The 24,202-nt window shown below is 48.0% G+C and overlaps 1 protein-coding gene across 4 annotated transcripts; it reads right to left on the minus strand.

The window, feature by feature from the left end:
- Window positions 1-9,094: 9,094 nt before the first annotated feature.
- On the minus strand, window positions 9,095-22,864 carry LOC146349746 (myelin protein zero-like protein 1). 4 transcript variants are annotated; one of them, XM_084843414.1, is made up of 6 exons: window positions 22,622-22,864; window positions 16,417-16,511; window positions 14,741-14,896; window positions 13,844-14,057; window positions 9,892-10,083; window positions 9,104-9,793 (listed from the first exon to the last, which is right to left on the minus strand). In XM_084843414.1, the coding sequence occupies exons 1-6, from the start codon at window positions 22,842-22,844 to the stop codon at window positions 9,729-9,731; spliced, it is 945 nt and encodes a 314-aa protein (XP_084699540.1). In that variant the 5' UTR covers window positions 22,845-22,864; the 3' UTR covers window positions 9,104-9,728. The 4 variants fall into 4 exon arrangements, with proteins under 4 accessions (XP_084699542.1, XP_084699541.1, XP_084699540.1 ...); XM_084843413.1 differs by having other exon boundaries at window positions 13,829-14,057; XM_084843416.1 differs by lacking the exon at window positions 16,417-16,511 and having other exon boundaries at window positions 9,095-9,793; window positions 14,741-14,901; window positions 22,622-22,754.
- Window positions 22,865-24,202: the final 1,338 nt, after the last annotated feature.

Below are 24,202 nucleotides of genomic sequence, written 5' to 3' on the forward strand. Positions count from 1 at the left end.
ATGTAAATATTTTGTGCATGCATGTAGTTACATATATAGTACATAATTACACGTGGAGTATATATGAAAGGCTATATCTGTATTTAAACATAACAGCATTCAAATAAATAAAAAATGGACCACAATTAGTACAGCAATATAGGCAATCAACTGTGCACTTTTATTATTTATTTATTTATTTATTACATTTATATCCCACCTTTTTTCCTCCAAGGAACTCAAGGTGGCGTACATAATCCTCCTCCTCTTCCATTTTATCCTCACAACAACAACCCTGTGAGGTAGGTTGGGCTGAGAGTATGTGACTGGCCCAAAGTCACCCAGTGGGCTTCCATGGCCAAGTGGGGACTAGAACCCAGATCTCCCGACTCCCAGTCCAGCACTCTAGCCACTACACCATGCTGGCTCTCATGGTGTAGTGGCTATTATCTCACTTTTCAAGAGAAGTACTACATTTACACAAATAGTTATCATTTTGAGACACTGGGGCATGTATCCCTACCTGGTACAGTCAACTGATGTACGGTTTCTGTTTGAGAATGGCATAATACACAATGACATATAAATGGTACAAGATGATATAACCACAGTTCATACAATCATTAAAAACACCACGATAGCTTTTGAACAATCATAAAATGTTTACAAATTTTGGACAAAATACACATGTGGACATGCACAAATATCTGAAATATGTCTACTTTAGCCACATATAGAACTACACAGGTTCATACAATTCAAGCAGAAATTGGGACATAGGATGTTTTTGATGCAACAAACACCTGTGCTGAATGACACTGTTTCCGGTTATTGTACTTAATTGCTTCAGCATTCTTCCTCACAGCAACACAGCACACATAGAAGGCTAGCCTCTTTGCACTTGCAGCAGATTGGACATTCTTTCATGCAAGCAGAAGAGAACAGCTCATAGCAAGTCTGGAAAGCTCCAGGGAATGTTGTCCAGAGGGACTGATATCATTAGGCCCATCATTAGGGTCTGGGGTTCTAGAGGAACTAATCACTGTATTTTTCACACCATTGTCACTTTTTACACCACCTGTGTGTGTGTGTGTGTGAGAGAGAGAAAGAGAGAGAATGCCCCCCACCATAGCCTTTTGGGCACTATTGGAGAGGCTGTGCTGCCCGATGCCCTTTACCCACAATGGGTTGCCATGTCTGGGTTCACATGACACACCAGCCCATCGTGGATAAAACAACCCCTACTGCAGATGATTGGTTATCAGGCTGGGTTGTTTGGGAAAAATAACCTACCCTTATAAGAATGGTCCAGGTTCTCACAACGCTCTAATCATGGGCAGTCAGCCATGATGGATTAGAGCGTTGTGTGAACCTACTCTGCATCTTTGTTGCTCTTTTTACATACCAAACCTAAATGGTGTCCACTCTTTTTATTATTACATTTCAATAGCACTTTTCAGCATACAAAGTACTTCACAGTTAACCTCTCATTTTTCCTAAAAGCAGCCCCATGATGAAGATGAGGCTGAAAAGTAAATGGACTTGCCTAAGGCCACCTACCATTCTCACTTCAACATTCTGTGCTCTATCCATAGCAGGGTACAAATTACACAAGCTCTTGCCAAGTGTGAAAGGCAAATGCATAATATGCAAGGCAGGGCATGTCCTTTAAAATTCTCAGAAGCATCCATCAGGAAACAATTGGGTCCCTGCTTCTATGTATTTTATGAAGCATGTGCCCAATTTTACATGCACACCCATCTAAGGATGTCAGAGAAATCCGCTCGAAAGTCAAATGGGCCCGAATTCAAACTCATTCGGCCTGCCGAACCCTCCCCTGGGACAGAGCGCCCCGGTCTACCCGAACCGGAGCTCATGCGGTACTTTTTTTTTTTCTCTGCCGAAAATTTTATGAAGGTATTTACAAAGGAAACTTCGCAAATTCGGATGAAAGATGGCGAAAGGGATTTTACGAAACTATTTAATAAACATGCAGTTTCCTGCTACGATGCGGCTTTCTTTTGCTTGGAGGGACGGGGTCACGAAGTGCACGTAGCCTGCCTGAGGCTGAGTCATGACCTGCACGTAGCCTCATCTTTTGTTTTATTGTCTGTGTGAGGTCAGGTTCAGGTCAGGTGAGGTCAGGTACGTGAGATCCCTCCAGGCCACCCCCACCCCACCCCACCCCACCAGGAAGATAACGTCATTGAGGGGAGGGAACTCATCGACCATTTATCCCGCGGATTCCCGCCTTCAGTTCACATAGGATGGCGGTCATGTATGTCCAGCAGCCTCAGTTGCTCCAGGCCAGACTCCAGAGTGCAGACTAGAACAGAGGCGCCGCTGCTGCACACAGAGTGTCCGTCCCAGCTGCTGCAAGGAGTGTGTTTCTCTGCATCCCCCCCGCTCTACGGCACTGCAGTTCAACCTTTATTACAATGAAGGTATGTTTACTTTACCTGAATGTGCCCCTATGCTTAGTGATTTTGGGGTGAGATGGAGGAGCAGGGGGAACTGGGTGGGAAGGCATCCTGCAAGGACTCCATCCCCCATCCTCCTGGGCTTTCCAGGATTAATCCATGTGCCTGCCTATGTATTTCTGAGTGGGTTGGGGCGGGGGGAGGGGAGGGAACTGGGTGGGGGGGAAGGCATGCTCCAGCAGCCATTGTTAGTCTGCAAGGCAAGGATTCCATCCCCCATCCTCCTGGGCTTTCCAGGATTCATCCATGTGCCTGCCTATGTATTTCTGAGTGGCTTGGGGCGGGGGGAGGGGAGGGAACTGGGTGGGGGGGAAGGCATGCTCCAGCAGCCATTGTTAGTCTGCAAGGCAAGGATTCCATCCCCCATCCTCCTGGGCTTTCCAGGATTCATCCATGTGCCTGCCTATGTATTTCTCAGTGGGTTGGGGCAGGGGGAGGGGAGGGAACTGGGGGGGAGGCATGCTCCAGCAGCCATTGCTAGTCTGCAAGGGAAGGATTCCATCCCCCATCTTCCTGGGCTTTCCAGGATTCATCCATGTGCCTGCCTATGGATTTCTGAGTGGGTTGGGGTGGGGGGAACTGGCCTGGGCAGGGAGGAAGGCATGCTCCAGCAGCCATTGCTAGTCTGCAAGGCAAGGATTCCATTCGCCATCCTCCTGGGCTTTCCAGGATTCATCCATGTGCCTGCCTATGTATTTCTGAGTGGGTTGGGGCAGGGGGAGGGGGGGAACTGGCCTGGGCGGGGGGGAAGGCATGCTCCAGCAGCCATTGCTAGTCTGCAAGGCAAGGATTCCATTCCCCATCCTCCTGGGCTTTCCAGGATTAATCCATGTGCCTGCCTATGTATTTCTGAGTGGGTTGGGGCGGGGGGAGGGAACTGGGCGGGGGGGAAGGCATGCTCCAGCAGCCATTGCTAGTCTGCAAGGGAAGGATTCCATCCCCCATCCTCCTGGGCTTTCCAGGATTCATCCATGTGCCTGCCTATGTATTTCTGAGTGGGTTGGGGCGGGGGGAACTGGCCTGGGTGGGGGGGAAGGCATGCTCCAGCAGCCATTGCTAGTTTGCAAGGCAAGGATTCCATCCCCCACCCTCCTGGGCTTTCCAGGATTAATCCATGTGCCTGCCTATGGATTTCTGAGTGGGGTGGGGTGGGGGGAGGGGGGGAACTGGCCTGGGCGGGGGGGAAGGCATGCTCCAGCAGCCATTGCTAGTCTGCAAGGCAAGGATTCCATCCCCCATCCTCCTGGGCTTTCCAGGATTAATCCATGTGCCTGCCTATGTATTTCTCAGTGGGTTGGGGTGGGGGGAACTGGCCTGGGCGGGGGGGAAGGCATGCTCCAGCAGCCATTGCTAGTCTGCAAGGCAAGGAGTCCATCCCCCATCCTCCTGGGCTTTCCAGGATTAATCCATGTGCCTGCCTATGCATTTCTGAGTGGGTTGGGGTGGGGGGAGGGAACTGGGTGGGGGGGAAGGCATGCTCCAGCAGCCATTGCTAGTCTGCAAGGCAAGGATTCCAACCCCCATCCTCCTGGGCTTTCCAGGATTCATCCATGTGCCTGCCTATGTATTTTTGAGTGGGTTGGGGCGGGGGGAGGGGAGGGAACTGGCCTGGGCGGGGGGGAAGGCATGCTCCAGCAGCCATTGCTAGTCTGCAAGGCAAGGATTCCATCCCCCATCCTCCTGGGCTTTCCAGGATTAATCCATGTGCCTGCCTATGGATTTCTGTGTGGGTTGGGGCGGGGGGAGGGAAGGGAAGGGAAGGGAACTGGGTGGGGGGGAAGGCATAAGCGGCCATTGTTAGTCTGCCGGGCCCGGGAAGGACTCCATCCTCCAGCATTCTGTGTGTACTGTAGGCTTGTGTTTTTCAGGCCGCATGGATGGACCACATCCTCCATCCTGGGCTTTTCAGCCTAATCTGCTGCACAGTATGCCCCTATTTAGTTAGCATTGAATGGCTGGATTGGTGGGTAACTACTTCTACACTGCACTATATCTGCGATTGTAGGCTGTTCACATGATTTCAGCTTTGCCACATGCATTTATGTCTCCTTCTGCCCAGAGACATGAACATGGAGAAAAGAGGAACCCGTGGTCAATCCAGCACTCAAAAGAGGCGTGGACGCCCGGCGAGAACATACACCGCTGAGGTTGCATTTCAGCAGTATTTTAATAATAAGATGGAAGCGGAGGAAGCCCAAGGTGTGACCAGCAGCGACAGCAGCCCCAGCCCCAGTCCACCCTGCACCCGTAAGCAGCGCACACCACCAATTTCCGCTACAGAAAGTGGCACAGGCACAGCCAGCCACAACTCCAGAGGAAGAGGAAGGAAGTTCTTGGATGGTGAGCGGAAGGGTTTGGACCTCCAAACCCAAAGCGGATGAAAATGTTCCCAAGGAGACTCTACAGCAGCGGAATGAAAGTGAAGATTTCTACCTCATTCCAAAGGATGAATCTGGTAAGACTCTGTCATCACAGGTGCTTGTAAATATATGGATACAAATAAATATCTTCGAATATTTGAATAGTCCCTACATTAGCCTTCTGCAACCTGCAGCCTTCCAGATGTTTTGGGCTACAACTCCCAGCATTATTGACCATTGGTCATGCCGGCTGGGCCTGATGCGAGTTGAAGTCCAAAACCTTTGGAGGGGACCATTTGGGGAAGGGATCTTCTTCTTCAGCACAACAAAACATACACGACTGTTTTACATTCGTTCATATTCATTGCTGTGAACATATTTCATATTATTTAAATGTTACATGGTACTCCAGTATTAAAGAAAACCCCAACTCTTTAAAAGAACTGCAATACTTTCTCAAACGATACACCTTTTCTGTGGGAAAACACTTCAGTGTTTTGTGCTTGCTTTGTTTCCAAAGCCATTCATCATAGTTTGCCGTCTTGTTTGGCCTTGATCTCTTTTAACTAGAGCTGCAATGTGAATTAAGCAATTACATTTCTGAGGATGGTTTTTAAAAGAGGGCCTGACTAATCAGGCACTGCTCCCGGGAGACCACAAATGCACCCCGGAAAAAGGCAGTGGGATTTGCCAAGTATGTGCTCAGGTCAGGACCAGCCCTATCGTTAGGTAGCAGCAAGGTGTTGTGGCACAGAACTGTGGGTGCTCCTCAGACTGCCTTGTAGCTCCTCAGCCAGCTTGTTGTCCTCTGGTGTGGTGGAAGAGGCTCCCCATTGGCACTGTTCAAGTAAGATTCAGCTATCGCTCTATGTAGGATGGAGGGGCGCCATTTTACCCTTTGCCTCTGAAAGCAAAACGCTTTGGGCCAGCCCTGTAGGTGATGAGTCCCACACAATGGTATAATAGAGCTGATGCAAAGGAGTGGACCTTGCAAGGGAGCCAGATATCTCCTCCCCCATGCTTTTCAGACTTTCACCAGTGAGGACACGTTTAGATAACTCTCGTCGAGTTTCCAAGTCTGTACAGTACATTTTTTTTGCACCTAATGTGTTTTCGCAGTGATAGCTAGTGCAGGAGTAGCTTACATCTGCACCTTGTGTCATGTTGATTGATTGCAATTCCAAGCTATGTTTCATAGATTTCTACAACTACACAGTTTTATTCTCTTGGCTATTATTCATGTGTAAAAGTCGCATTTCTCATGAAACTCTGCTTCTATCTATTTTGAATCTTTACAGAGACGCCCACAACCATCCTCCCTGCATCAGACAGCGGAAGTGGGACAGGTGAACCAGGTCCACAGCTGCCTGCTGATGATCACCTCGTGGGTGGCGGCTCATGTGATTTTGAAAAAAAGGCCGGGGGACTTAGTGTCATCAGTGATCTGGACAGTGAAGATGATGAGGAGCTCTTCTAGATCAATGATGTCCCTGCTGAGACTGGGTCTGACTCTGTTCTCCACTTCCAGACTTCTGGGTTCTGTGGGAGCAATCCCAAACCTCAGGAACAAACGTCCCCTGCTAAGCACTGGTCAGCGCCATCAACAACACCACCACCAACACCATCCACAGATGAGCGGAAACGTGCAGCTCCCGATGCCACCTCATCTGGAACCGATACCCCCATTCCCCAAAGAAGAAATGGTGGTGGCAGGGTGAGCTCCTATGTGTGGTGCTTCTTCAAATATGCAGAGCACGACCGCTATGTCGTGATTTGCGATATCTGTAGAAGCCGTGTGCGGCTAAGAAAAGAAGGGGGCTGTCCACAAGTGGGCACGTCTGCCATGAGGCGACACATGGAGGTGCATCATCCGCTTCTTGTGCCCAAAGATAGCAACGGGAAGCCACAACCATCCAAAAAGAACAGTACCGCCTTCTTTGCCTCATCTTCCAAAGACCTCACACGAAGTGGTCTGGGTGAGAAGGGCACAGAAGGCAGCTTCGCTAAGAGGCAGGTGTCACTGGAGAAATGCCTCACGCTGACACAGAAATTCCCCTCTGACAGCGTCCTGGCACGAAGGTTGATCCAGGACCCGACAGTGGTCATTGCAACACGTATGCTTCCCTTCTCCCTGGTGGAAGATGAAGACTTTTTGACCTTCATTAAGAGAATGTGCCCTCGGTGGGATGTCCCCTCTCGTCACTACATTAGTGGCGTAGCCATTCCAGCCCTGGCTTCTGCAATCAGACGGGTGCTCCAACAGGATCTGAAATGTGCAGTTGGAGGAAGTGTACATTTAACGAGTGACACATGGACAAGTAACCAAAGTCTTATCTGTGTGTCACCGCACACTGGGTATCCATCAGTGCGAGCAGCCGACTGAGTCGTAGAACAGCGACAATGTCCCTCACAATGCTCTCAGGGACACACACAGCGGAAAACATCAGCAGTAGCATCGGTGGTGTTGTTCAGTCCTGGTTGGCCCCCTTAAATCTAACAGTGGGCTGTGTAGCAACAGACAATGCCTCCAACTACCTAAAAGCAGCCCGCATCGCACGGCTAAACCACGTTCAGTGCGTTGCGCACTGTTTGAACCTTGTGGTGCGTTCCGGATTGAGCAACGCATCTCCTAAAATAGGCAAGCTACTTAAGGTGGCCCGATCCATTTGCACCCACTTCAGGCAGTCCTGCTCAGCAATGGAGGCAATCGGCGCCATCCAACGTAGCCGTGGCCTTCCAGAACACAAATTCATTTTGGATGTGTGCACACGCTGGAACAGCACATTGCATATGCTTCAGAGACTCTGTGAGCAGAGATCAGCTATAAACGACTACATCACTGAGAAACAACACCAAATTTTTTGTCACACCACATCAGTGGCTCTGGATGTAAGACCTGGTGGACATTTTAAACATTTTCGATGAATGCACAACGGTACTGAGTGCAGACTATGCCACAATGGGCCAAGTACTACCTGTGCTGAAGATCATGGAGGGGGTGCTGGGAAAACGCCATGCTGAGCTTTGTGAGCGCACCAGTGCTGTAGGCAGTCAAGTCCCCAATCCTGCAGTTAGGCTTGCTGAATTCCTTCTGCAGGAGCTGGGCACCAACAAACACATCACTTCAATGAGGGGGGACATGAAATACGTTGCTGCTGCATTCCTTGAACCATGGTTCTGGGACAGGACAAGGGCAGTGCTGCCAAACCAGAACCCTGACTTCCAAAGTGTAAAAACCTATTTGACAGAGAAAGTCATGGAGTGCTGCCGCAGCCAGAGAGATGTGCTGGATGAGAAGGAGCTGGGGAAGAGTGAGGCTAGTAGGACTACTACCTCCCCTGAAGATAATATCTGCAGCAGTAGCACCATCACCAGCAGGAGGGGCGATGATGACGCCACAGCAGCTGCACCACCAACACAACATACAGAGCCAGACACAGGGGCATCTCGTCAAAAGTTCAACTTGTACTCCTCAATGGCAGTGGAGCTCGGTGTAAGTGGGAGCAGGCAGGGGGAACGTGCCAAAGCAGCCAGGAAAGGATCAGCTTATGATGTGGCTATCCAGGAACTGGAAGCTTATTCCAGAGTTTCTCGGGAACACAGAGCAGCCCAGAGAGTGATCCTCTCCTATACTGGGATACAAAACATGGCGTTTGGCCAAATCTGACCAAAGTCGCCATTTGGCATATATCTTGCCCTCCCTCGAGTGTGGCCTCTGAAAGGCTTTTCTCCACCACTGGCAACATTGTCACCACCCACCGAAGCAGACTCACACCACAACATGTCTCCACCCTCGCCTTCATACGCTCCAACAGGGGATGGATTCCCGAGGAGCACCTCCCCCACACACACCAGCTGTCAGCAGAGTGGAGCAGTCATCAAGTGACGAGGAAGACCCCTGGGATGATGATACTGCTGCTAATGTGAGCCAGAGTTCTGAGGGACAATGAGGCAGAATGATATAATTTGTGAGTGTGGTCACACTGAGGTGTCCCTCAGAACTTTGTCCAAACAAGCAGTCCCTGTCTGGCCTGGGCAGAGCCCAAAGCACTGGCGATATGTGATGGAGCTTTATAATACCTCACATGCAGAGTCCAGTTGCACTGCCTGACTGTGTGTGGTGGACTATGCAACAGCGTACATCTCTACTACACACACACACACACACACAGTTCTCTATGCATCCCAGTGTACTTCACTATCGACTGTATATGTGTATCTTTACCCCTCTGAATTTTAGTATGATTCTGATTCCCCAAATGTATGTATAGTTCTAATTCTCTTGATGTGTGCTTTTAATTCATTTAAAATTCTTTCATAAATCAAGGAATTGCTTTCAAAGACCTTGTTGTGGTCTCTCCCTGGACTCCCTCAGCGTTTGGGTTTTCCTAAGCACCGAGAGTTCTATGTGAAAAGATCCCTCTGGTATGCGTCCAGTTTACATGTATGTGATATGCACCTCCACGTAAAACAAAGCATACTTCATAGAATCATAGAGGCACAGAATCATAGGGTTGGAAGGGGCCTACAAAGCCATCGAGTCCAATCCTCTGCTCAATGCAGGTATCCAAGTCAGAGCATCCCTGGCAGATGGCTGTCCAGCCTCGTCTTGAATGCATTCATTCATAACATCAGGGATGCTGACTGACCATCTCCCTATGAGGGAAGCTTACAGCAGCTGTGCTTGTTTGGCTGGGATTCTGGGAAGGCATTCTTGTTGCGGTTAACAGTAAGCAAACACAGAGATCATTGTGTACAATGATCTAGATTTAAAAAATTATAACTGTGGACTTGAACCAAGGAATTGTTACCTTTTTTTTAGAAAGAACTTTATAAACAAACAGAACAGATCAAAACAAAACACAGAAACAATTGCAATGTTGGGCTGGGCACTGGCTGGCTGCGGGCCTTAGCTCGTAGGAGGAGGATGCAGTTCCCGCTCCATGGCCTCCACCCTTCTTTGAAGGTCATCACCTGTGTGTAGAAAGAGAAGAATAAAGCACAATGGTAATATGCATCTTGCAGGCAGAGTTGTTAGCTCAGGTCAGGTGCCATTCTGTAGTACTACTTACAGGTCCTCCTGAGCATCTGGACGTCTCTTATCAGACGCATCAGGAGCACAAGAGGAGGGGCTTCATCTGTGGAAGAAGGGTGGCCTTCCTCCACAGATCCTGCTCCTCTTGCTGCTGGCTCTTCCTCCTCCTCTGTCCTCTCCCTCTCCGCGGCCCTCAGTGCCTCCTCCGCCAGCAAGTCATGATGCGCAGCTGTGGGATGTCACAGTAACAGAATGAATGCCTTTATATATGTGGTGAGTGAACAAAACCACAGTCACTGATTGATCTGTCTATCACCATCCCCACTACCATAAGAACCACTGATTCTGTCCTCCCACCACAAGGTCTAATGATGAGGGGATAATTAGAGAGGCAGATTATACAGTACAGACAGTTTTGGTGTGATGGGGACTGTTGGACTTCTGTAAACATGCACAGGATTGCACTTCTAGTCACCCCATTTCTACATTTGCAATGCCATGGTATCTGTTTATTCTATTGATGCATTGCATAAATGCCACCTTTTTTCCTAGCACAAGGAACCCAAGGCGGCTCACATTAGCCTCTTCCTCTCCATTTAATGCTCACAACAACAACTCTGAGGTAGGCTGGGGCTTTCTGACTGGGCCAAAGTCACCCAGCGCGCTTCCATGGTTGAGTGGACTATACCCAGATCTCCAAGCTCTCAGATGAACCCTTGCTCATGAGTTGACTTGAGTGCCAATGTCTTGGTAGAAAGGTGGGGTGGGTGGGGTGCAAAAATTCAGCAACCACTACATGAAGAAGGAAGACGACACCGAGTGGCTGGCCCTGTTGCTGCTGGGCTGATGCCAGTCCCCCTGTGTGCACTGCAGAGACTGGCAGCAGCAGCATTTCCCTGGAAATGGACAGCGTGTCAGTGTGCAATATGAGTTGTAGCCAGGCCCACATAATCCTATGCATGTGGTTGTACAGGAAAAAGCAATGCAGTTCCCAGCATCCCTTCTTCAACCAGCCAAAGTGGCCGGAAGATGATGGGACCTTTTTCTGTCCAAGTTCAGCAAGCATAGGATTGCAGACTAAATATCAGCATTTGTTTGTTTCCGCATGAGACCACAAAGAGATAGCTTCATTTTCGGTACACATCCTTGTCTTCATATCTAGTTGAGCTTGATGATGGGATGGGATAACTATAACTTACCAGGCATATACCTCTGCAAAAATGGGGGCCGGCCTGCTTTGACCCACACTCTGTGGATGCGCCAGTAGTAGGCGGGGGGGTTGGACAGCGGTGCCCTCCTTTCTGCAGCAGCAATCCCCTCTCTGACGAAGGACTGCTTTGGTGCCTTCCATTTTGACCTCAATTGTCCAACTGTGCAATGGTGGCCCGCTCGCTCCATCCTCCTCTTTATCTGGGCCCAATAAAGTTCATTGCAGCAGGAGGAGCTGCCAAACAGCACTGCCACCGCCTCGCTGCTCTTAATGTTGATGAGGAAGGCCTTGGTCTCCTCATGGTCCCACCTCCTGCCACGCACTGCTGCAGCCATTTTAGAGCAGCTACACCACTACTGCACACAAACACACACACACCAAGACAGCCACGCACAACCACCACTTAACTACACACACACAGACCAAACCGGACAAAAACACCACAATGCACACCTACACACACACACACACACACACACAGACCAGACAAAACCACAACAATGAACAAACAACAGGAAATCCACTAAGCACCACCACTAACACACCACCACCACCACACAACAGAACTCCACCCACAAATCCCCACGCAGACGCAAGCGCAAATGCAGATGACATTCAGGAAGTTAGCAGGAAGTTGACGACAGGTTTTGCGGAAGCAGAGCTGCAGCCCTGTTTTTTTTTTTTATTGTGAGGCGGTTAGGTTAACAAGACCAGTAAACGCGAGGATCATCAAGAACAAATACACAGAACTTAATAAAATCACAGTCCCTGTCCCTGTCCGAGAAAACAAGACAGTGGGGGAGCGCACAGAAGGCGGGAAACATTTCGGGCAGCAACAAAAAAAATACATAAATAATTATGAAAATAGTGGGAAAGTTCTGGCCAAGGCAATCCACAATGGCGAGACTACGGCGGAAGCTACGGGGGGATTCCCCCCTGCAGAGGAAATACGTAAGCAATCACAACGTAATATTTACAATTACGTTGTGATTGTAAATATTTACGTAGACTACGGCGAAAACAAGGGCAACGCAAATAGCGTTGCCCTTATTTTCGCTGTAGTCTACGTAAATCTTAACGTAGACTACCCGTGCCTAAATAAGGAATGCAAATGGCGGCGCCCATGGGCGCCGCCATTTGCATACGCGCTTTTTTTTCTTTTAAGTCACCCATGATAGGCTATGTAACGATTTACGTAGCCTATCACGGCTGACTTTGAAAATCTAGCCGTGATAGGCTACATAAATCGTTATGTAGCCTATCACGTGTTTTTCCCCCCCCCATTACTTTTTTATTTCGTGGCCAGGGAGACGGGGCACTCCCCCCTGGCCAGAATTTCGGCGGCGAGGGATGGGGCGCCTCCCCCCCGGCCTGAATTTCGGCCGGGAGGGGTGGGGTGCCTCCCCCCCGCCAAGAATTTCGGGGGGAGAACCGAAGCGCCTCCCCCCCACCGCAAAGAAAGCTGCAGGACCAGGTAAGGACTTTTGTCCATCCCTACGACCCATCACATTTGATGAGCTAGCTCAACATCGCCACCATGAGAGCAGGTTAACACGAGGCAGGACATTACTTGGGGCATGCCATTGTAAATATGGACACAGACAGGCAGATTATGGAGAACAGGCCAGATCAGACAGGCGCCAAGGGCGCACATGTATACCATGGCTCTGAAATGTACCCGAAGCTACTGGTGTCAGAAACAAGTACACATGCACAATAGATAGGCAACTGCATGAGAAAAGGAGCCACCATGTTCTGCGTAACTGAGGCTTCTCAGCAGCCCTATATACACTACAGAACTCAACTTCAAGTAAAGTAAGAAGAGCAAACACCTTCACACATGCTAACACAATTCATTCAGCTCATACAAGGAGGATCTCTTCCCATTCTTGTACAGAAGGCCAGCACAATGGTCTGTGGTCAGTCAATATTTGGTCAGCCAATGCCTTAATCACACTGATCATAAATGTAAGCTAAAAGAATTGATAGAATTATTTAGTTAAAGTATTTTTCATCCCACGCCTCAGGCAAAGAGGTTCGTGGAGTGGCTTACATATCGTTAGGAAAACAAGACTCGCAGTCCAAAAAGAGACATACAAGGAAAAAGGAATGGGGAGGGAAGAGGGAGGAAATTAAGCCTTTCAGCAGGGCTGGTGGAATAACCCCACTTCCCACTTTCATCTCCCCCACTTCAGCCTGCTGGAATGGCTGCTGGTGGTGACAGTCTTATTAGATTGTAACATCATTCCAAAGTAGATTTCACTCAAGGAGTAAAATAGCTGTTGTCTCTTGGCAGACTGTACTATAGAGCACTGGAGCAAAGGGAGATTTATACGGGATTCACAGAACAAAGGGAAGGTGGTATATCTGAGATAAATACATATTCATGCTAAAAGCTATAGGACTATCTGCCGAGAATATCTTATTTTCTATTTGTAAGCCTCATTTGTACAGAACTTATTTTACTGGCTGCTCCACTACGATGGATTCCCTTCTCAGAGAGACTTGCTAAAGGACTTTAAGCTTTATTCGCTGGGCTTGGTTGCCAGGCGTAAGCTTTTACCTGAGAATGAGTTTTATATTTTATCTTACTTGTTCTCTATTTGATAGAAAGCTGTCTTTATTTTCAGAACAAAAAATTAAATAAGAAGCAGAGAATTTATGTAAGAGCAGCAAAAATAACACTCCTTTGAGTGAAATGTTTTTGTTAAGTAGAGCAAATTCAGCAAAATAATTCATCACATGGCAGAGGCATTCCACGCACCATCATTATCTGTACCTTTCTCCACAACTCTGACTTTGATTTCTCCTGGTGTAACAACTATGTCTGGAGGGTTCTTGACATCGCAGGTGTAAGTGCCATTGTCTTGAAACTGCATGTTTGCTATAGTAATAGATGCATCTTTCTTGTTAAGGTCTCCAGCCCAGCTGCTTCTGTCCTTAAATTGTGTTGTCTTCCCAGGATATTCCTTCCCATTGGAATAATAGAAGAACTGTAATCAGGAACACAAAACATTATGCAGTCTTAAAAAACTACTTTCTCCCATTGCATTACCACATCTACTGAATTTCTCCCGTACCCAACTCCAGAGCATATCACGTTTGAATCCCAGCGTTCCACCACACCATCCACAAAGATGCCAATTTTCATGAGAAAGAGAGGGAAAACTAGTTTCTAGCTACCCAAAAAGATAAAAGAAGCATCTACTGTAGAGTGACACAAGGGGAGGTCTGAGTTTAGCTACAAGAGGCCAAGCTGAGACCTCCTCCTGCCACACTCAACCCAGCTCCTTCTCTATCAGATCTCCATTAGACCTATAACCACCACCACCACCACCACCACCACCACAAGATTTGTTCTCATACCTCTTTCATATTGCCCTACCCCGCTAACACAACAAAATACCTAACCGAGCACAATTAGCACTGGTTTAAACAATCTGCACCTGAACAAGACTTGCCAGAAAAGCATTTAGAGCATAAACAGAAGGACCATCCTTGAGCACAAGCAGAATATTGAGGACCAGCATTGTGCGATGTCATTCCAATGCAGGAGTCAAAACAGTACTGAAAATGAGCAGGAACAGACAGGCACAAAATGCCAGGAAAATGTGTGATCTCCTGAGTCAAAGGCTCTTAATTCAAATATAGGCCCATTTCATTCATTATTTCTTACCCACACTGTAACTGACGATCCCTCTCCTTGGAAGCTCCAGGTAACAGAAGCGGCACTGCTGATCACTTCCGTGGATGTAAAGGTGCACTGAAGCTTTGCTTCTGTCCCATTCTCCACACTAAGTTCTGCTGATGTGTGTACCTCCACAGCTGAAACCTGGACTATCAAGAACATCACAAGAGTCAGTACACAGGACCCTTTATCAGCAATACAGTATGAAATGCTGGCATTATATCAAAGTGCAAGGCAGTAATATACACAAAGTGTTGAATAATCCAAAAGAAGTGTCCTGTTCATACCAAAGATAGGCAGCCTCTCAGATAGCTAGGCCCTAAGCCATTTAGTGCTTCAAAACCAATACCTTGAAGTGATCCCAGAAAACTATTAGCAACCAGTGCAGAAAGACTGTGCCAAACGATTGGCAACCAGCGTGGACTGTGGGAGCAAAGTACCTCAACACATTTACTGTACGTCTACAAAGTGTATAGGCTCACGTAGGCCTTTGGAGGTTAGTTTGGTGGCTACCAGACAGGTGGCCTTCCCTGCAGTGGGGCCCCAGCTGTTGAATTCCCCTCCCAAAGAAATTCACCTGGCAACTTCTTTACTAGTGAAAAGCCACTCAGCTTCACCTATGCTTTCAACCACAAAGGATGGGACAGTGCTGGAAGAGAACGTAAGAGAACACTTTTTTAGTGAACCACCCAAACAGCTTCAGCTATGGGATGGTATAGAAATATAGTAAATTAATAAGGGAAGGGAGAGGTGGCTACCTGTCACATTATGAGGACAGCCATTCCAAATTTCACCCATGCTTATGCGCATCTGCAGGAAAGGGCAAGGAGGGGCAATTGATCCCCTTGGGATACGCCATGATCTCCAGATTACCAACTTTCATTTTTTTTAAAAGCAAGTATCTACACCTTGTAGAACCCAAGATATGAGGCAATCGTGCAGCCACTATTCTGCCTATTCATTTCGTGAGAAACAAGCCTGCTCCAACCTTTTAGTGTTTTTAGCCAATGAATGAAGTCACAGCAAGCATGATTGCTGGGTGTGTTAAGCCTTTTTGGGATCTTCTCTGTTAGGAAGTAATTGCAGTCTCATAAAAGAATGATTTAGAAATCCAGGAGTTTCCTGTAGCTAGCTTTGGACGGTAGTGTGCCTACCAAAAAACAAAAGGAAGCAGCAAAGACAAGGGTTTCTGATCTAACTCAAGTCTTTTAATATATTTCTTCTGAGTTTAAAAAATTACCTTGACAATGTGTGCAGATAAAGTTCATCATTATTATACCCACATTGCAGGAGGCAGGGCTGTGGCTGAGAAAGTGTGGGTTACACAAGTGGCTCTGTGTTATTATTCCCATTTTGCAGAGGGGTACGTGTGTTAGAGTACCGTATGACAGCTGTGCAGTGTAGTCCAGTGTTGTTGGTGTTTTAAGCAAATGCAGATGGGGCTATGGAATTGAGTGTAGCAGCAGTACAATTTATTAAGGGTTAGAACAGGTAATTGTGATTATATAATCTTTAAGGGAACCTGCTACTTTTAGCTCTTGCAGGAGGCCCAAGCAGAACCTCTCCCCATCTCTCTGTTAGTGTCAGCCTTGGAGCTGAAACAGCATACCACGCAGCTGCACAGGAGTTAGTGGTTTTTTTCATGTATTGTAGAAATAAGGAACCTCTTGTGAAGGAACTAGACGCCACTCTGCACCAGTGGAAGCAGTGGAGCTGTGGAACCAATTCCAGGTACTTGCGGATGAGACTGGAGGACAGCCTACAGAGGAAGAATCACAGGGGAACCTACATGAGAGTGAGCAAGAGGCTGAAGGTCAGTCAAACAGAGGCGATGAAACCCAGGCCTACAACAACAAGAAGAGAAGAGTGGTGGTAGTGGGAGACGCCTTGCTGCGTGAGATCGAGACCCAAGTATGTCATGAAGACCCGTGGACTCGCCAGGTATGTTGTCGCCCGGGAGGACGGATTGGAGACGTGACTGAAAGGTTGCCTGCACTCATAAAGCCCACTGACAGGTATCCCTTTCTTCTCATCCATGCGGGAACAAATGATACCACCAAGCAGAGCTACGAAGAAATCACATCAGACTTTGAAGCTTTGGGAAGGAAACTCAAGAACTTTGGGGCCCAGAGAGTTTTCTCATCCATCCTTCCAGTAGTTAGAAGAGGGATAGAAAGGGAAAGAAAAATACTCCGGGTGAATGACTGGCTATGAAGGTGGTGCCGATGAGAGAGATTTGGATTCTGGGACCACGGGCTATACTTCCTGGAAGATGGGCTGTTGGCAAGGGACGGGTTGCACCTCACAAAGGATGGGAAGAATGTGTTTGCCCACAGCATGAAGAACTTCATCAGGAGGGCTTTAAACTGAATCCTACGGGGAAGGGAGATGTAAAGTTGGGGGTAACAGTGGACGTAGGCGCATGCACCGCAATGGAGAGAACAGCTCTAATAGCGCCCAATAATAGTCTTCAGACACATGTAGGAAGAAAGCCAGACTATGAAGCACATGGTCTTCGATGTCTATATACTAATGCCCAGAGTATGGGAAACAAACAGAACGAACTTGAACTCTTAATACAGGAGGGAAATTATGACCTGATAGGTATAACTGAGACTTGGTCGGATGACTCTCATGACTGGAATACAGCAAGGGAAGGATATAACTTGTTCAAAAAGAACATGTGGAACAGAAAGGGAGGTGGGGTTGCACTGTATGTGAAAAATACATATCTCTGCACAGAAATACAGGAGGAGGAGCTTGGTAGCCCCATCAAGAGCGCATCTGGATCAAAATAAATGGAGCAAAGAATAAAAGGAACCTGGTGGTCGGAGTCTACTACCGGCCACCCAATCATGGAGAAGACGAGGATAAAACTTTTGAAAAGCAAATAGCCAATGTTTTACGGAAGCAGGATGTAGTAGTAATGGGGGACTTCAATTTCCCTGATATTTGTTGGGAGACAAATTCTGCAAAACATGGCCCCTCCAGGAAATTCCTGACTTGTGTGGTGGATAACTTCTTCCTACAGAAAGTAGAGGAAGGAACTAGAGGATCGGCTATCCTTGACTTGTTCCTAACCAACAGAGATGACTTAGTGGATAAAGTAGCAGTTACAGGAACTCTGGGGGAAAGCGACCATGTTGTACTTCAGTTCTTGGTTCTAAGGGAAGCAAAAGCCGAGTGTAGTCAAACACGTACCCTGGATTTTAGGAAAGCTGATTTTAATAAACTCAGAACAATGATCAGTATGGTCCCATGGCAAGCGACTCTAACGAGAAAAGGAGTCCAAGATGGGTGGGAGCTTTTAAAAAAGGAAATTCTCAAGGCACAATTACAAACAATTCCAACAAGAAGAAAAGGTGGAAGACAACAGAGGAGCCAATGTGGCTTCACAAAAAGCGTAGAGATGACCTGAAAACAGAAAAGGACACATGTAGGAAGTGGAAGGAAGGCCAAGCAACAAACGAAGAGTACAGGCAGGTAGCACAGAATTGCAGGGACGGCGTCAGGAAGGCTAAAGCTGAGAACGAGCTGAGGTTAGTGAGGGATGCTAAAAACAACAAAAAGGCTTTCTTCAGCTACGTGCATAGTAAAAGGCAGAGGAAAGAAATGGTTGTTCAGCTATTAAATAAGGATGGCAAAATGATAACAGATGACAAAGAAAAGGCAGAGGTGCTCAATTCCTACTTTGGCTCAGTCTTCTCCCAAAAGAGGGTCTATGACCCCCCTGGCAAAGGAGAAGTACAGGCTGAAGGGGCAGGATTGCAGCTTCGGATCGATAGGCATATGGTCAAGGAACACCTAATTACTTTGAATGAGTTCAAATCTCCAGGGCCAGATAAACTGCACCCTAGAGTAATAAAGGAACTGGCAGAAGAACTCTCAGAACCACTGTCTATTCTCTTTGAGAAATCATGGAGGATGGGGGAAGTGCCAGATGACTGGAGGAGGGCTAGTGTTGTCCCTATCTTCAGTGGCCATGGTGGCTTAGTCAGGGCTGCGGTGGCTTAGTGGTTAAGACGCTGAACTGCAGACTGGAAGGTCGGCAGGTCAGCAGTTCGAGACCCGAGTGCTGCGTGACGGAATGAGCTCCCGTCTTCAGTCCGAGCTCCTGCCAACCTAGCAGTTTGAAAGCAAGAAATTGCAAGTAGATAAATAGGTACCGCCTCGGCGGGAAAGGTAACAGCGTCCTGTGCACCTCGGTGTTCAGGCATGCCAGCCACATGACCACGGAAGCGTCTTTGGACAGTGCTGGCTCTTCGGCTTAGAAACGGGGATGAGCACCGCACCCTAGAGTCAGACACGACTGGTTGGGGACACCTTTTTATCTTCAAAAAGGGTAAAAAGGAGGAACCTGGGAACTACAGACCAGTCAGTCTGACATCAATCCCTGGGAAAATTCTGGAGCAGATGATAAAGCAATCCATCTGGAAGCACCTTGAAAACAATGCAGTGATTACTCAAAGCCAACATGGATTTGTCAAGAACAAGTCCTGCCAGACGAATCTGATCTCATTTTTTGATCAAGTAACCTCCCTTGCAGACCGTGGGAATGCTGCAGACATCATATACCTCGACTTCAAGAAAGCTTTCGACAAAGCGTCCCATGATATCCTGATGAGCAAACTAGCTGAAAGTGGGCTAGATGAAACAACGATCCGGTGGATCCACAGTTGGCTAAAGAATCGGACTCAAAGAGTGCTTATCAGTGGGACCTTCTCAAACTGGGGAGAGGTAACGAGTGGGGTACCACAGGGCTCAGTCCTGGGCCCAGTGCTGTTCAACGTTTGTATTAATGACTTGGAGGAGGAGGTGCAGGGAATGCTGATCAAATTTGCAGATGACACCAAATTGGGCGGGATAGCTAATACTTTGGAAGACAGAAACAAAATTCAAAGTGATCTGGATAGACTGGAGCGCTGGGCAGAAAACAACAGAATGACATTTAATAGGGAGAAATGCCAAGTTCTGCACCTAGGAAAAAGAAACCCAATACACAGTGACAAGATGGGGGATACGTGGCTCAACCACACTACAAGCGAGAAGGATCTCGGAATTGTTGTCCATCACAAGCTGAATATGAGCCAACAATGTGATGTGGCTGCAAAAAAGGCAAATGCTCTTTTGGGCTGCATTCATAGAAGCATTGCTTCCAAATCCTGGGAAGTACTAGTTCCCCTCTACTCAGCACTGGTTAGGCCTCATCTGGAGTACTGTGTCCAGTTCTGGGCACCACACTTTAAGAAGAATGCAGACAAACTGGAGAGGGTTCAGAGGAGGGCAACAAAGATGATCAGGGGACTGGAAACAAAGCCCTATGAAGAGAGACTGAAAGAAATGGGCATGTTTAGCCTTGAGAAGAGAAGGCTGAGGGGAGATATGATAGCGCTCTTCAGGTACTCGAAAGGTTGTCACAGAGAGGAAGGCCAGGATCTCTCCTCGATCATCCCAGACTGCAGGACACGGAATAATGGGCTCAAGTTACAGGAAGCTAGATTCCGGCTGAACATCAGGAAAAACTTCCTGACTGTTAGAGCAATACGACAATGGAACCAATTCCTTAGGGAGGTAGTGGGCTTTCCCACACTGGAGGCGTTCAAGACGAGGCTGGACAGCCATCTATCAGGGATGCTCTGACTTGGATTCCTGCATTGAGCAGGGGGTTGGACTCGATGGCCTTGTAGGCCCCTTCCAACTCTACTATTCTATGATTCTACCTGAATCTATTGTGCATTGCCTGTAGAGCAGAGCTTAGCAGTCATGTCTGCCCCCCCCCCCGCCACTGTTAACCATGCCCTTCAACCCTGTAATGGCCTTTGGGCCAAAGGCCATTACAGGTATGAAGGGAGTCATGGAAAGAACTGAGGATTTCAGCTGTGGGTGCAGACGTTGTCTGGACACCAGGTCTCCCCACTGAGAAATAACATAAGGGCAGACCTCGTATACACATTTATGAGGCTAGAGCTACCTATCTTGGTAGACCTGGTGTGCAGGCCTTATCACTGCTTAGTCACCAGATCTAGCAGAAATGATAGGCTTTTTCTCTGATGCTATCAGGGCTTTTTAAAAATTGCAACCATACACAAAATGTACCATTCAAGGAAAATACGCAATTCCAAAAGAACACTGCTGTAGTTCATATTTCAAGCAATGCAAAGGTTGTACTGTCAGCAGATGTAAAAAGTATATAACAATGTGAAAAGTACAGAGTGGTCCAGGCTCCTCTAGAACCCTAAAACCTCATCAAGCACACTCATTTCTCCTTCCACTGCCAAAGACACTCCCCACAGACTCCACTGATACTCTCTAGAGCTGCCTTCCACAAACTGGTGCCCGTCAGATGTTTGGTCTTCAACTCCAATCGGCCCAGCCAGCATGGCCAATGGTCTAGAATGCTGGGCTGCAGTCCAAAACATGTGGAGGGCACCAGGGTGGGGAAGACTGTTCTAGAGAGTGTTCACCAATGTTTCCAAGATGAAGGAAATTATTCTAGGATAAGTCATGCGAAGTTGTCAAAGTTATGACTAGGGCAGTGTTGCAACAAAACATACGATATTCTTGAGACAGCAGAACTGTGTTTGTGCATTTAGCTTTTCCCCCTCTTGTTCCTAAGTGTGTGGATCCATCACTCCAAATGAATTTTGTTGAAGTTCATTATATTTCTTGAATATAACACTCTTCTTCATTAGTACTATTTAGTACTCAGGACCTTCTACTACTCTGTATAGGCTTCTAAATATTACGAAATGTGGCGCTAACCAACAAAGTGCGCACACAAGGAAAGTAAACAGGCGTGCTGTAGCAGTGCGTGTTATGCACATGAATTACAACCACAAACTGCTGTACAGCTTCACCACCCCTCGAGAAATTCTTGCAGACACCCATGCACTCCTGATTAAAAGGTTTAAACACCTGTAACCAAGAAACCCCCACAAGTTATTTCTATGCTGCAGAGTAATCAAAATGTACAGACACTTCCATGAGTTCCATGGAACTTAAGATTTTCATGGTACAAAAAGCCCTACCAAGAAATCATCAGCAAGTATCCCCCATAAATTCCCATGTAGACTGTAATCCTATACACACTTCCCTGCGAGAAACCTCAAATGGGACTTTCTTCCAAGTATACAACCTAAGATTGGGCTGTTAGGTAGTTATATGGATTCTCTGGCCTGGTCTCAGGCATAATTCAGGCATAACATTAACCCATGGTTTAACACAGGGTTGGGGAACCTCTTTCAGCTCAAGGGCTGAATTCAGATTTGGAGAAACTCTCAGAGACTGCATTGCAGTGGTGGGTGGGGTTGAAGCCAAAAGGGCGGGACCAAAAATACCAGCATACTGTAGCTTAAAGCTCTTCCTGTCAATAACGTAGCCTTAGGAGGGGCATTTCAACCTTCTAGAATGGGGAAAAACTGCACAACAGCCAGGAAACCACCAAATGATCAATGGCCGGGGCAAGGGGTCTGGGAACTCCAGAGGGCTGGATTAGGCCCCCAGGACGGACAGATTTGGCTTCTGGGCCTGAGGTTCCCCACCCCTGGGTGAGCATTACATGAACAAGCAACCGTGAGCTTCAGGCTCACGCACTTCGCCCCTCCCTTCTCCTCCGGCACGGCTACAAGGAAGAAGTTGCTAGCATCTTCTGCCTGGTTTAAACGAAGTGGAGGACTTTGGGTGATTTAAACTATGGTTTTTTGTAGGGGGGGGGGGGTTCTGTCTAAACGTGCATAGGAGAGCTGCCCCCGGCCCGGCCCCGACCGAGAGGCTCCATGGGGGGGAGGCTGCGCTGCCTCTGCCGCCTGCTCCCTTCCTCCCTGCCCTTCCAGCTCACACGCGTCGGGCCCGCGCGGGAGCCACACTCACACAAGCACAGCGCCGCCGCCAGCAACAGCGCCGGGATCGCGCGCTGCTTCGGGCCGCCGCCGCCGCCGCCTGCCGCTGCGGCCGCCGCCGCTGCCATTTTCCTGCCTCCGCCTCCTCGCGCTCCCATTGTTCCACCCCGCCCGCGGCTGGATCCCACGTCCGCGCTCCGCCAAGCGCTGCCCCGCGCCGCAGGCTGGGCCGCGATTGGGGGCTGCGCTGTCATGCGCCCAGGCTGGGCGGGGAGCCGGGGCGGGGCCGCGCCGCCCTCTCCTCGCGTCCCCCTGCGCACGTGACCGCCAGCTGCCCTCGGAAGTTGGACGTGCGGTGGTCACAACCCGCTGTACTAGCCGGGCTATCGCACTCTGGCTAGTGGCCACACTGGCTCTCGGGAGGGACGACTGCTTTCGGTAGTGAGCTAGCCACTCCCTGCTCCAACAGCAGCTGATCTGCAGGCGGATTCCTACTCAGCAGCTTCACACTGGAATCTCCCTTTGCAGCTTTGTTGTTATTGTTGAAAGTAGTTGGCACAGAATCGCCAGCAGGAGACTGAACTGCCTTCCCACCGGTTTCTGAGTGTTACTGTCTTTAATATCCGATTTGTGTCCATTCATTCACCTGTGCAGAGGCAGTCTAGTGTGGCCTAAGAAAATAGCGGAAGTGCTGGAACAATACGAGCTTAGCTAATGAGCTAGTAAAAGAGCCTTTGACGGACACTATGGTGTGTGTTGGAGTTGTAGGACTTTTTTCTATCTAAGCATGCATAGGATTGCACCCTCAGTCTCTTAATACAAGAATTATTCTAGGGAACATAATTTGAGAAAGTTATTATTTTGCAGATACAAAATAATACTATTTCTTAGATTTAAAACAATAGGTGATTACCTTGATAAGTACTTGGGACTTCTATATACCTCGAACTTTAAAGGGCAGGAAGCAATTCTGCTGAAGTCATAAAAGGAAAACTGGAAAGTTACTGCAGAATGAATATGGAAAGTGAAGGAAGCCGTTGTTGTAGTGAACTCTACCAGACTCACAAACTGGTTTGTAAGAGCATGCATTTATTATGGAACACGCATGTGTGGACACAGCATGAGCAAGGTGCACAGGTTGCGCGCTGTGTAACAGGTAGCACTCACATTTATATTGTTAAGTAAACAGGATATACAGCATCAGGCATAACCTTCAACCTGACGATATAATTTTGTTGCAGTGCCGAGCATGCGCACAAGCATTCAGCCAGTGCCCTTTGGCAGGTAGCCAGCAGTTTCCTTATAACTGTGTTGCCATGTACAGACCAACAAGGCGATGTACAGATATGACAACTTGTCTACAAGAAAGCAGTGCCTAACCACAAGGCTAAGTAAGACAGTCTGTAGTTTGATCTGTCTGGAGGCAGGAAGTTCATGCAGAAGCTGAAACTTAGGATGGCCTCTAATCACTATTTGAGGACTCAAGTTTCCTCCCCCCCCCAATACACACACACACGCAGGCTCCCAAAATGGAGGAACACAGGCTCAGAGATTTCTTCATGGAACGAAAAATTCCAAAAAAAACCCAAAACCCAACATCCCTCTCACTGTA

The sequence above is a fragment of the Heloderma suspectum genome, chromosome 3 (assembly GCF_057233095.1).
Source record: "Heloderma suspectum isolate Gila_16-S chromosome 3, 16-S_ref, whole genome shotgun sequence".
Classification (NCBI taxonomy): Eukaryota; Metazoa; Chordata; class Lepidosauria; order Squamata; family Helodermatidae; genus Heloderma; species Heloderma suspectum.